This window comes from Oncorhynchus nerka, unplaced genomic scaffold, assembly GCF_034236695.1.
Source record: "Oncorhynchus nerka isolate Pitt River unplaced genomic scaffold, Oner_Uvic_2.0 unplaced_scaffold_1591, whole genome shotgun sequence".
Taxonomy (NCBI): domain Eukaryota; kingdom Metazoa; phylum Chordata; class Actinopteri; order Salmoniformes; family Salmonidae; genus Oncorhynchus; species Oncorhynchus nerka.
In genome coordinates, this window is record NW_027039740.1 from 60,945 (window position 1) to 74,721 (window position 13,777).

The 13,777-nt window shown below is 46.7% G+C and overlaps 1 protein-coding gene across 1 annotated transcript; it reads right to left on the bottom strand.

Annotated features, from left to right (window-relative positions):
* Positions 1–5,785: 5,785 nt before the first annotated feature.
* Positions 5,786–12,545, bottom strand: onecut1 (one cut homeobox 1). The gene is made up of 2 exons (XM_029648396.2): positions 10,968–12,545; positions 5,786–7,449 (listed from the first exon to the last, which is right to left on the bottom strand). Exons 1-2 carry the CDS (start codon positions 12,529–12,531, stop codon positions 7,085–7,087), a joined length of 1,929 nt encoding a protein of 642 aa, XP_029504256.2. The 5' UTR covers positions 12,532–12,545; the 3' UTR covers positions 5,786–7,084.
* Between the last annotated feature and the right edge of the window lie 1,232 nt (positions 12,546–13,777).

The following is a 13,777-nucleotide window of genomic DNA, read 5'->3' on the forward strand; positions in this document are numbered from 1 at the left end:
TTCAAGAACGTTTTCAACATGTCTGTCAACAATGTTGTCAACATTCTAGAACCTTGTCAACATGTCACCTCTTCTAAAACGTTGTCAACATCATTCGAATTTTGTCAACATATCATTCTCAAATGTTGTCAACATTTCATTTGTTAATATGTATGTCTAGAGTGTTGTCAACATCTTCGTTGTTTTGGTAACATAGTCTACAGCTTCAGTATCATGTTTACCTATAGCTTTATAAGTAGAGAGCAGAGATGTTGAGAGACCAAGCAGAGCAGGGTAATGGGAGGAGGAGGACGAGAGGAGAGGAGAGGAGGGGGTAAGGATAAGGAAATATAGTAAACCTTCTATCCACATCACTCATGTCGGCCGTGCAATGACAAAATCTTTGGTTATCTTTGGTATCATCAAAGTGATAGAAATCACAAATGGAAATTGAGTGAGGTAGCATCTTTGGTTCACACTAGAAAATATCAGTAGGTCTTAACACATTTAGAGATTTCTTTATCCTCTTCTTTGTTGTTTTCTGTTCGACGTGAGGAAGCAGCTCTCGCTTGGCTTTGCTTCATTTAATATAATACTCATTAACATGGAGAGGAGCTACAGTAACCCACAGACCGAGGCAGAGATACCCCCACTCCCAGTCCAGAGTCTGGTACCCCAGACATGGAGAGGAGCTACAGTAACCCACAGACCCAGAGTCCCAGTCCAGAGTCTGGTACCCCAGACATGGAGAGGAGCTACAGTAACCCACAGACCGAGGCAGAGATACCCCCACTCCCAGTCCAGAGTCTGGTACCCCAGACATGGAGAGGAGCTACAGTAACCCACAGACCGAGGCAGAGATACCCCCACTCCCAGTCCAGAGTCTGGTACCCCAGAGCTACAGTAACCCACAGACCAGGCAGAGATACCCCCCACTCCCAGTCCAGAGTCTGGTACCCCAGACATGGAGAGGAGCTACAGTAACCCACAGACCGAGGCAGAGATGTACCCCAGACATGGAGAGGAGCTACAGTAACCCACAGACAGAGGCAGAGATACCCCCACTCTGACCCCAACTCCCAGTCCAGAGTCTGGTACCCCAGACATGGAGAGGAGCTACAGTAACCCACAGACCGAGGCAGAGATACCCCCACTCCCAGTCCAGAGTCTCCCAGACATGGAGAGTAACCCACAGACCGAGGCAGAGATACCCCCACTCCCAGTCCAGAGTCTGGTACCCCAGACATGGAGAGGAGCTACAGTAACCCACAGACAGAGGCAGAGATACCCCACTCCCAGTCCAGAGTCTGGTACCCCAGACCCCAGAGGCAGAGATACCCCCACTCTGTCCCAGTCCCCCAGACAATGAGAGGAGCTACAGTAACCCACAGACAGAGGCAGAGATGACCCCCACTCCCAGCCCATAGACTGGTACCCCAGACATGGAGAGGAGCTACAGTAACCCACAGACAGAGGCAGAGATACCCCCACTCTGACCCCCACTCCCAGTCCAGAGTCTGGTACCCCAGACATGGAGAGGAGCTACAGTAACCCACAGACAGAGGCAGAGATACCCCCACTCTGACCCCAGTCCAGAGTCTGGTACCCCAGACATGGAGAGGAGCAAAGGAGCGAACCAAGCCCTTAGACAGTAAACTCCACACAATTTGACTCATACTTTGGGAAAGCAAGCTACTGTAGTGCTTTCTTCCTGGTGCTGACATGCATAGCATCCATCTATACCCACTGAGGTGAGATGGAGGGAGAGGAGGAGAGGAGAGCCGGAATGATGGAGTAGAGAAATGGAGGGAGAGGAGAGATACTGGGTGAGGAAGAGAGGAGGAGAAATGGTAGTGGTGTAAAGTGCTTAAGTAAAAATACTTTAAAGTACTACTTTAAAGTAGTTTTTTGTGTATCTGTACTTTACGTTACCATTTATATTTTTGACAACTTCTACTTTTACTTCAATACATTCCTAAAGAAAAGAATGTACTTTTTACTCCAATATCTTCCCTGACACCCACAAGTACTCATTACATTTTGAATGCTTATCAGGACAGGAAAATGGTTCAATTCCCGCACTTATAATGAGCATATCCCCGGTCATCCCTACTCCCTCTGATTTAGTGGACTCATTAAACACACATGCTTCGTTTGTCAATGATGTCTGAGTGTTGCAGTGTGCCCCTGGTTATCTGTAAATGATGTCTGAGTGTTGCAGTGTGCCCCTGGCTATCTGTAAATGATGTCTGAGTGTTGCAGTGTGCCCCTGGTTATCTGTAAATGATGTCTGAGTGTTGCAGTGTGCCCCTGGCTATCTGTAAATGATGTCTGAGTGTTGCAGTGTGCCCCTGGCTATCTGTAAATGATGTCTGAGTGTTGCAGTGTGCCCCTGGCTATCCGTAAAAAAAAAAAAAAGGAAATGATGCTGTCCGGTTTGCTTAATAAGAATTTGAAATGATTTCTACTTTCACTTTCACATATTTTAGCAATTACATTTACTTTTGATACTTAAGTATATTTACAAACAAAATACTTTTAGACTTTTACTCAAGTAGTATTTTACTGGGTGACTTTCATTTTTACTTAAGTCCTTTTCTATGAAGGTATCTTTACTTTTTTAAAGCATGATAATTGGAGACTTTTTCCACCACTGAGAGATGGAGAGAGAGGAAGATAGGAGAGATGGAGAGAGAGGAAGATAGGAGAGATGGAGAGAGAGGAAGATAGGAGAGATGGAGAGAGAGGAAGATAGGAGAGATGGAGAGATAGGAGGAGAGGAGAGATGGAGAGAGAGGAAGATAGGAGAGATGGAGGGATAGGAGGAGAGGAGAGATGGAGAGAGAGGAAGATAGGAGAGATGGAGAGATAGGAGGAGAGGAGAGATGGAGAGAGGAAGATAGGAGAGATGGAGAGAGAGGAAGATAGGAGAGATGGAGAGATAGGAGGAGAGGAGAGATGAGAGAGAGGAAGATAGGAGAGATGGAGGGATAGGAGGAGAGGAGAGATGAGAGGAAGATAGGAGAGATGGAGAGAGAGGAAGATAGGAGAGATGGAGAGATAGGAGGAGAGGAGAGATGGAGAGAGAGGAAGATAGGAGAGATGGAGAGATAGGAGGAGAGGAGAGATGGAGAGAGAGGAAGATAGAGAGATGGAGAGATAGGAGGAGAGGAGAGATGGAGAGAGAGGAAGATAGGAGAGATGGAGAGAGAGGAAGATAGGAGAGATGGAGGGATAGGAGGAGAGGAGAGATGGAGGGATAGGAGGAGAGGAGAGATGGAGGGATAGGAGGAGAGGAGAGATGGAGAGAGAGGAAGATAGGAGAGATGGAGAGAGAGGAGGAGAGGAGAGATGGAGAGATAGGAGGAGAGGAGAGATGGAGAGAGAGGAAGATAGGAGAGATGGAGAGAGAGGAAGATAGGAGAGATGGAGAGAGAGGAAGATAGGAGAGATGGAGAGAGAGGAAGATAGGAGAGATGGAGGGAGAGGAAGATAGGAGAGATGGAGGGATAGGAGGAGAGGAGAGATGGAGGGATAGGAGGAGAGGAGAGATGGAGGGATAGGAGGAGAGGAGAGATGGAGAGAGAGGAAGATAGGAGAGATGGAGAGATAGGAGGAGAGGAGAGATGGAGAGAGGAAGATAGGAGAGATGGAGAGAGAGGAAGATAGGAGAGATGGAGAGAGAGGAAGATAGGAGAGATGGAGAGAGAGGAAGATAGGAGAGATGGAGAGAGAGGAAGATAGGAGAGATGGAGAGAGAGGAAGATAGGAGAGATGGAGAGAGAGGAAGATAGGAGAGATGGAGGAGAGGAAGATAGGAGAGATGGAGGGATAGGAGGAGAGGAGAGATGGAGGGATAGGAGGAGAGGAGAGATGGAGGGAGAGGAAGATAGGAGAGATGGAGGGAGAGGAAGATAGAGAGATGGAGGGATAGGAGGAGGAGAGATGGAGGGATAGGAGGAGAGGAGAGATGGAGAGAGAGGAAGATAGGAGAGATGGAGGGATAGGAGGAGAGGAGAGATGGAGAGAGAGGAAGATAGGAGAGATGGAGGGATAGGAGGAGAGGGAGAGATGGAGAGAGAGGAAGATAGGAGAGATGGAGAGAGAGGAAGATAGGAGAGATGGAGGGATAGGAGGAGAGGAGAGATGGAGAGAGAGGAAGATAGGAGAGATGGAGGGATAGGAGGAGAGGAGAGATGGAGAGAGAGGAAGATAGGAGAGATGGAGGGATAGGAGGGAGAGGAGAGATGGAGGGATAGGAAGATAGGAGAGATGGAGAGAGAGGAAGATAGGAGAGATGGAGGGATAGGAGGAGAGGAGAGATGGAGAGAGAGGAAGATAGGAGAGATGGAGAGAGAGGAAGATAGGAGAGATGGAGGGATAGGAGGAGAGGAGAGATGGAGAGAGAGGAAGATAGGAGAGATGGAGAGAGAGGAAGATAGGAGAGATGGAGAGATAGGAGGAGAGGAGAGATGGAGAGAGAGGAAGATAGGAGAGATGGAGAGAGAGGAAGATAGGAGAGATGGAGAGAGAGGAAGATAGGAGAGATGGAGAGAGAGGAAGATAGGAGAGATGGAGAGAGAGGAAGATAGGAGAGATGGAGGGAGAGGTAGATAGGAGAGATGGAGGGATAGGAGGAGAGGAGAGATGGAGGGATAGGAGGAGAGGAGAGATGGAGGGATAGGAGGAGAGGAGAGATGGAGAGAGAGGAAGATAGGAGAGATGGAGAGAGAGGAAGATAGGAGAGATGGAGAGAGAGGAAGATAGGAGAGATGGAGAGAGAGGAAGATAGGAGAGATGGAGAGAGAGGAAGATAGGAGAGATGGAGAGAGGAAGATAGGAGAGATGGAGAGAGAGGAAGATAGGAGAGATGGAGGGAGAGGAAGATAGGAGAGATGGAGGGATAGGAGGAGAGGAGAGATGGAGGGATAGGAGGAGAGGAGAGATGGAGGGAGAGGAAGATAGGAGAGATGGAGGGAGAGGAAGATAGGAGAGATGGAGGGATAGGAGGAGAGGAGAGATGGAGAGAGAGGAAGATAGGAGAGATGGAGGGATAGGAGGAGAGGAGAGATGGAGAGAGAGGAAGATAGGAGAGATGGAGGGATAGGAGGAGAGGAGAGATGGAGAGAGAGGAAGATAGGAGAGATGGAGAGAGAGGAAGATAGGAGAGATGGAGGGAAAGGAGGAGAGGAGAGATGGAGAGAGAGGAAGATAGGAGAGATGGAGGGATAGGAGGAGAGGAGAGATGGAGAGAGAGGAAGATAGGAGAGATGGAGGGATAGGAGGAGAGGAGAGATGGAGGGATAGGAGGAGAGGAGAGATGGAGAGAGAGGAAGATAGGAGAGATGGAGAGAGAGGAAGATAGGAGAGATGGAGGGAGAGGAAGATAGGAGAGATGGAGAGAGAGGAAGATAGGAGAGATGGAGAGAGAGGAAGATAGGAGAGATGGAGGGAGAGGAAGATAGGAGAGATGGAGAGAGAGGAAGATAGGAGAGATGGAGAGAGAGGAAGATAGGAGAGATGGAGAGAGAGGAAGATAGGAGAGATGGAGAGAGAGGAAGATAGGAGAGATGGAGAGAGAGGAAGATAGGAGAGATGGAGGGATAGGAGGAGAGGAGAGATGGAGAGAGAGGAAGATAGGAGAGATGGAGGGATAGGAGGAGAGGAGAGATGGAGAGAGAGGAAGATAGAGAGATGGAGGGATAGGAGGAGAGGAGAGATGGAGAGAGAGGAAGATAGGAGAGATGGAGGGATAGGAGGAGAGGAGAGATGGAGAGAGAGGAAGATAGGAGAGATGGAGGGATAGGAGGAGAGGAGAGATGGAGAGAGAGGAAGATAGGAGAGATGGAGGGATAGGAGGAGAGGAGAGATGGAGAGAGAGGAAGATAGGAGAGATGGAGAGAGAGGAAGATAGGAGAGATGGAGGGATAGGAGGAGAGGAGAGATGGAGAGAGAGGAAGATAGGAGAGATGGAGGGATAGGAGGAGAGGAGAGTTAACAGTCACACTCAGGTCTTTAAAAATACTCTTTACAACATCAGCTACAAAATATAAGACATTATTCTTTGGTTGTACTTCTTGCTGTGATTCTGTCAAAGTGATTTGGTATTATAACTGCATACAGTCTAGGCTACCTGCCCTGGAGTGGAGAAAGCTTTGGTTTTCATTTTGACTGTTTCAACAGTACAGGAAGAAAGCACTACGGAATGGGTCAAGGGTTATGGGTCATGGTTAGCAGCTCCCCTGTCTGCTCTTCCAGTGCAGGAGGTAGAAGTCACCCCTAATCACTGATCCCAGGTCAGAAACAATATTTATTTCATCCTTCTAATGGTTACTGATAGGATTGGGGGCAAGGTCATCTGAACCTAGATCAGTTTATGGCAGCTTTTACCTGGAGTGTCTGGGGTTTACTGACGGACAGAAAACTGTGACCAATCAAATGTCTGTTTGACCTGACGGACAGATACTCTGACCAATCCAAACGGCTGCTGAACATTCCAGTGGCACCTGTAAGATTCCTCCTCAAAGCTGATTGAACCGTCCCACAGGATCTCGGTCCACTGGTCAGAACCCACACAGCTGATAGGCTGATTAAACGTCCATCCAGAGGCCCGCCCTCAAACCGACCAGTCAGATCAAAGATAAGGACAGTGGGCAGGAGGTATTAAAGCTGTGAGATCAGTGATTGGGTAAAATGCCAGAACAGAGTTTTTAAAGCAGGTCAAAACAAGTCTTTGGTTTGTTTTTTCTTTGGACACTATAAATAGCAGTGTTATAGTACAGGCTTTAAGGTCAAAACGCTGTTTATAGGTATTTTCCTTAGTTTCTCCTGGTTTCTACATTGTAAAGCTTTTCCACCGAGGTTGAGTCTGTCAGTCTGTCTCCACATACACAGTAAAAAATCTTGACTGCTTCAAACTAGAAAAAAATAAGTCTCCACGCTAACTAAAAACTTTAACACCATATCTAATATAAAATGTAGTCAACTCAACACTTGATTACCTGAGATGACATAATTCAAAATTGTAAGTCAGCGTGGCAACTTATTTTTTCCAAGTTAAATCAACTCAAAACTGTGCCCGCTCTCCCCCTCCAGTCCCTCCTCCTCAGGCTTTGCTGCAGGTGGAGACGGAGGAATTAGCGGAGTGGGAGGAGCCTCCGTTGTCGTCGAACCACTTGTCGAGGCTGCGTCGCCGTGCGTTCATGAAGAAATTTGAGACGGTGGTCAGCTCCAGGCCCAGCTGCTGGCTGATGGTGATCTGAAGCTCCTTGGACGGACGCTTATTCTCCTTGAAGATGGCGTGGAGTGTTCTTCTCTGGACGTCGGTAAACACCAGCCGAGGCTTCTTGGAGTGGCCACCATTACCACTGTGGTTGCTGCCGCTGTGGTTTCCGCCGCTGCTGCCACCGCTGCCGCCACGATCACCACCAACTTTACAGTGGCCATGGTCCTGCTCCTTGCGCTTACACGCTAAGGGTGGGAGAGAAAGAGAGATGTTATAACAAACTACATCATAACAACATTAACACAGTATACAACACTGTATAACAACAATATGCTACAGCACACAATCATCTATACCGTGGAATATAACACACATACACGGGTAGCCTCATAATAACCTACATTGGAGCTCACAGCTGAAAACAATTGCCGCTGACCGTGGTGCTGAAGCACACGGTAAATCGGCCCTCCTTGCATATCGAGACTTTACCAATAGAGGGCAGTAGTGAGCTGGCAAACAGCTGTAGCAGAGCTGAATTCGACCAAAAGCCATTCATTCTTAGCTGGAGGACATCGGCTTCACTGTCCCAGATAGATTATTTAATATAGATCTTAGACCATATTTTCTTGGACCAAGGGTATTTCACTACCATCATACAAATGTATGCAAAACAAGGAAGATGGATCTGCATGCCAGGTGCGTGTTGTTAATGTGTGATAATCGAGTCTATGAAATGAACTAATCACAGAAAGGTCTGTGTGTGTTCTGTGATAGCAGCAGTATTAGCCTAGTTAGTTAGAGACACCCCTAGATAACCATTAACAGAGAGCTACCGCTCCGTGTGGAGTTGAGTTGGCATCCTATCTGCTCTGTTTGTGTGTGTGTGAAGCTTTATCCTATCTGCTGCGCTATAAATCAACGTGCTGAAGGCCACAGTGACACCCCAGCAGCCACCGCGCGGATCTGACAGACAGGTAGTCGGACAGGTTGGGAGCTTTCCCAGGCTCGTTATCACCCTTGTCCCACACACACACACACACACACACACACACACACACAGCTCTGCCCGTCTGACAATCATTAAGCAGATAACTCCACACTGAGGTAGCCTAGCAATGGCGTGACTACACACTCGTGTACCAGCAGCAGCGGTGTATGTGTGTGTTTTGTGTATGTTTAAATAAATAAATAAAATATATGATTAGCCCCTTTTCCGAATACAAGAGCCGATTCACTCAGTTTGACAATTATTTTTAATTAGGCCTATTCCAAATATGTTTAATGAACATTTTGGTGCTGGTTTTGTTATAGCGTTGTACTACTAACCGAAGGCTGCATGATCGAATCCCCGAGCTGACAAGTTAAAAATCTGACGTTCTCCCCCTGAACAAGGCAGTTAACCCACTGCTAGGCCATCATTGAAAATAATAATTTGTTCTTAATTAACTGACTTGCCTAGTTAAATATAGGTTCAAATAAAAGCACAAACTTCCCAAACAGGAATATAATATAATATATAACGTTGCCTATAATTTTGAACAATCAAAATGATAATGCCAGAATCAACGCTTGAGATAAATTATCGACAGGTGCAATATCAGGCCTTAACTTTTACAATTGCTTTAAGAAAACACATTTTCTGTATTTGCTGCAAAAGTAATATTAGGTTAATTATTGGTTAATTGATGAGTGTGAGAGGGAGTGTATAGGTCTAGAATGTACAAGAAGCTTTTAGGGAATTACACGCAACTTCTCAACAACATCGTGCCAAAAGCAGAGGACCACAACGGAAATGCGTTTTTCTGCATTATCCTCGATTATTTTAAACCCACTTCACATGTAATACGTTGCATTTACAATTCGTGAAAAAAATCTATCAATTCAATATGAAATAGGTTAATGATATGAGTAGGCCTAGTCTACCGGCAGGCATAGGCCTCGGTGACATGAGAAAACCGCCAGGCATGTATGATGTAACATGGGGAAATGGAATAAGGCAAATTTCAATAATCAATATCAATCTTCTATTTTAGTTCTTAGTAGGCCGATCACATACACATTTCACCCGAGAACCGATCGATATATGTTCGGGTACGGGCTTCCTTTTCCTGTTTACAGACATTCTACATTTCCAGAATCTGAAACGTTATTAATACTAGGGGAGGTATTTCACAACGAAGCCTTTATGATTCAGGTCGAAGTTATATAAAGAAAAATATGTATATACTTTCATTAGGGAGAAATAAAATATATATGCGCATGGATGCAATAGCTACATATATTGTGGTTGAGGTTTTATGGAAGTGAAATTAGGCTCAAATAGAATGAAGAGGGAGACACTGGCAAAATAATCCCCCCACTCAAAAAGTCAACCCAATAAACCTAATGAAAAATATGTTATTTAACTTTTTACTTTTATAAACGCATGTCAGGGCTAAATAGAACAGCACAGGCGTACTGCCTAACATTCATGAATTCACTGAAAACAATTCCGGGAAATGTAATATTTTTCTGTCCTGAGTGATGATGTTTTCCTTAAACTCACGAGATGGAAGGGATTATTGGTTCTAATTCTAATGGTTCAAAACAAATGTGTTTGGCGTCAACAGACTTATAATAAGTAATACCCTGATTTTGAATCACCTGCATCGAAAGATCAAGAGTTGCGTTTGGACTGCAACATGTTTATTCGTCTATTTAAGTCACAAAAAAAATGTAAAATGACATGGTATATATAAGGTTATATATAAGACTGTTAATGGCACACACAAACACACACGCTGCAAATAATCAATGGCGATTTAACACACTTTCAGCAGCGTACCGCCTCACACTTTTCACAAGCCAAAAACCCATCCGCATCAGCGCGTCATTGATTAGACATAAAGCAATTCCTTTGTATGCTGGCGACTGCGTGGCTCCGTGTGTGTGTCCGCTAGAACGGTTCAGGCGGATTGACTCGGGTCCTCGGGGACAAATTAATAGAGAGCTATCTATCAGTTAATTACCACAAACCCAGAGTCAACCCCGCGTCACGCCTCCTAACGAGTTTAGCTCCAAGACAAAAACACACTCACTGAAACACAATAAGTGCGTCAACGCAGCCAAAGACACAGTTTCCATAAGCTTTCCTCAAGATTTAAAATAATGGTCATATTGATCCTGGAAAATATTATATTATCTTCTATTATATTATATTGTTATTCTGTTATACTATTTTCCGCAGATGTTCCATCCCTCAGCCCTGAAATGCACAGCTTGAGGATGTTACTACATGTACTGGCAGCAAATTAATATTTTCATGATGTAAAAATATTTTTTAGAACTTGAATCTTATTCTCCGCGAGTGGACTCTGTTTACATGGACTCGCGTGGACTCTGTTTGGGAACAACAAAAACTGATGAGTTGGGCAAAATAATCTCATTCTGGTCCCAGATCACCTTACCAACACACACACACACACACCCCACCCCCACACACACACACACGCGCGCGTGAATAGACACATGGGCCCTTATTTTATAGAATGGAAAAAGCCAAAAGACAGAGATTACAACAAAGACAATGATGAATTCAACTGCAGGAAATTCCAGAGGGAGGTTTCAGTTCTGTCATACCACTGGCTACTCCACTGTCAGATTCAAGACAGCTGCAGACAATAGGCCTACTGTTACAATGACGAGCACCAAACAATCTTAAATACCCCCATGGATAAAGAGTAAAGGGAGAGAGAAAGAGAAATAAAAATGAAGTAGGTATTACCGAGGGTTCGCTCACCTGCGAGCCTGAGCGCGCTCATGCGTGTGAACTCAGGCTCCTGCAGCCACTTCCACATCCTGCGGAAGGTCTCCCGGCCGGACTTGAGTTTGGACCAGGGCTTGGGGTTCCGGAGCAGATCTGACAGTGTTCCCTGGGACCGACACAACACCCTCTGGGCGAAGATAGCCTGGGGGATGGAGTAACGCTTCAGCTCTGTGGTGATCCGCTGCGCTACTTCTTTGGTGTTTACTTCTTCCATTTGACCCGTCGAATTGCCGTCGGTACCGCCACCACCACCAACCCCGTGGACTTGAACCCCGGGCCCTGAAGCGTGGCTCTGGGTGTTGTTGTCCCGGGGGTTCCCGTGGCCCAGGACGTGCCCCGAGGCTCCGAGGTGGGCATGAGGGTGGTGGTGATGGAGGCCGTTTATATGGAGCATGTTCCCCGAGGAGGTGAGGTGCTGGTCGGCGTGTCTGGCCAGCATGGTGGGGTGATGAGCCTCGAACCCACCGGGAGTCAACTGCATCTTCTCCCCCGGCATGGAGGCTGAGACCCCGGGGTGGGCATAGGGAGGCAGGCCGGCCTGGGAGCTGTGTAGGCCGGCCAGGCCAGAGCCAGACAGTGGGGAGAGGCTCTGTCCCATCCCAGGGGCGTCTTTGTGGTGGTATGGGGAGTAGAGGTTGTTGATCGGCGCCAGCCCCCTTTCGTCCCTCATAAACGTAAAGCTGCCGGTGACATTACCAGGGAGTCGCTGATGATGATTATGAGGATGATGAGGATGGTGGTGGTGTGGATGATGATGATGATGGTGATGATGAGAGAACTTGTCTGCAACAGTGGAGATGGGGGGTAGGGGAGGCTGGAGAGGTGTGAGGGTGGTGTAGGTGCTTGCGCTCATTCCAGGGGGGGTCTCGCACATACTCATGGCAGGGTGCAGGTGATGACCGGGGTGCCCAGTGTTGTGTCCGTGATGGGAGTGGTATTCTCCCCCGTCTAGCAGGCTCGTCATGCCCATGGAGCGGTGCGCCAGCCCTCGGCCCCCACCCGGGCGGGGGTGTGGGCTGTGGCCGACTAGCAGCTCTCCTGGACCGGCCACAGACTCATGGCTCAGGTCGCCGAGGCTCTCCATGGACAGTTGCGCGTTCATAATGCTTGGCGACCATCTATGTGACCTGGGAGAGGGATGGATGCCCACAGAACAGTCCAGAGTCCTCACGGCGGGAAAGTTCCCTCCCAGTCTGTTGGTTTGTTGTGGTGGTTTGTTCTGTCTCCTGAATCCTGGTTGGTGGACGTTTTTTGTATCCTTTTTATGGCTGGTGTTTTCTTCCTCTTGTCTTTGTTGATTCTTTTCTTTCCTCCGATTATATATTTTTTCTTTCCCTTTTAGACTGGTTTTATTGATACTACATTTTATTTTTTGCTTCCTCCGGGTTGTGTCTCGAGCCCCCCCGCCTGTCCTTGCGCTCCGGTCGGGTCCTGCGCCATCTCTCTCTCCGTGGCTTTTCTCGTGCTGCTCGGTTTCTCCACACCTCCGTTTCACCGCTGCCGATCCCCAACATACACACATGCGCACGGGCGACCTTCCATCCCCTCCCACCACACACACACACACACACACACACACACACACACTGCTCTGACGTCAGTTATTAGTATTAAGATACCTGCTGGTTATAACCCCCCCCCTCTCACACACCCATTGGAATAAAATAATTGAATCACAAATTAATTAATATTATTTACTAGGTTATAATTTACACGTTCAATGGAGCCTATTGAGCCTATTGTATTTCAACACAAATAAAAACCTATTGATCCAATATCGTTCTGGAGCCTCCTTAACATGTCATGCAGAACAAATGAAGTGAACTTCCGGGTTCATTCTCCACTCGTCAATGAGGTGCGTGTGCGTGCGTGTGTGATTAGACCATGACAGTGTGCATGCAGTATTCAAAACCTTATATTCACACACGTGTCCTTCATAATCACCACCTATCTTGAACCAAATGTCATCATGCTGTTTCTCTATTTTTTATAATGAAGCTAAAATGGGATCCCAACAAAGTCCCCTAATAGAGGATTATTGTAGCAATCTTTCAACTCCAGTGCGAATGAAAACCATTCCATATGTCGGTTTGAAGTAACAAATGAAGCTGTACTTCTCTCTCTTTAGAAATAAAAAGATGAACAGATGTGTCTATTGTTAAACCATTAAGATTAACGAACCGGCCGGCCGTGCATGGGAGTGTGTGGGTGTGTGTAGGCTAAGTGTGTCCACGCGTGCCCCCATCGATACGCGGAGTGTGTGTGTGTGTGTGTGTGTTTGTGTGTGTGTGTGTGTGTGTGTGTGTGTGAACTTGATCACAGTGAAGAAAAGTATTCATTCATGAATAGGCCTATGATTACATAAACATAACATATCTCATGATAATAATACTTACTAATGTTAGTAATTATTTGAGAAACAATTGAATGACAAATATTGAATGACAAATATGTTTTATTGCGTCATTTTATTTCCTTCACCCATTGAGTAGGCCCACATCATTACAATACAATTTCAAACATTGTAAGTTTCCTAAATTGGCTACACAATGGATGAACATCAAATGACTTGTGTGTGTTGGGAGGGGGGGGGGGGTCGAGGCGTCCTTTTCACGCGGTCAGGCAGGCGACAGCTTGCTGCGGCCAGTGGCCAACCCGAGCCACATGTCAAAGGTGACGCTTCAAGACTCCTCATGTTAACAGCTGCTCTTGCAGATTAACTTCACACACACACACACACACACACACACACACACACACACACACAC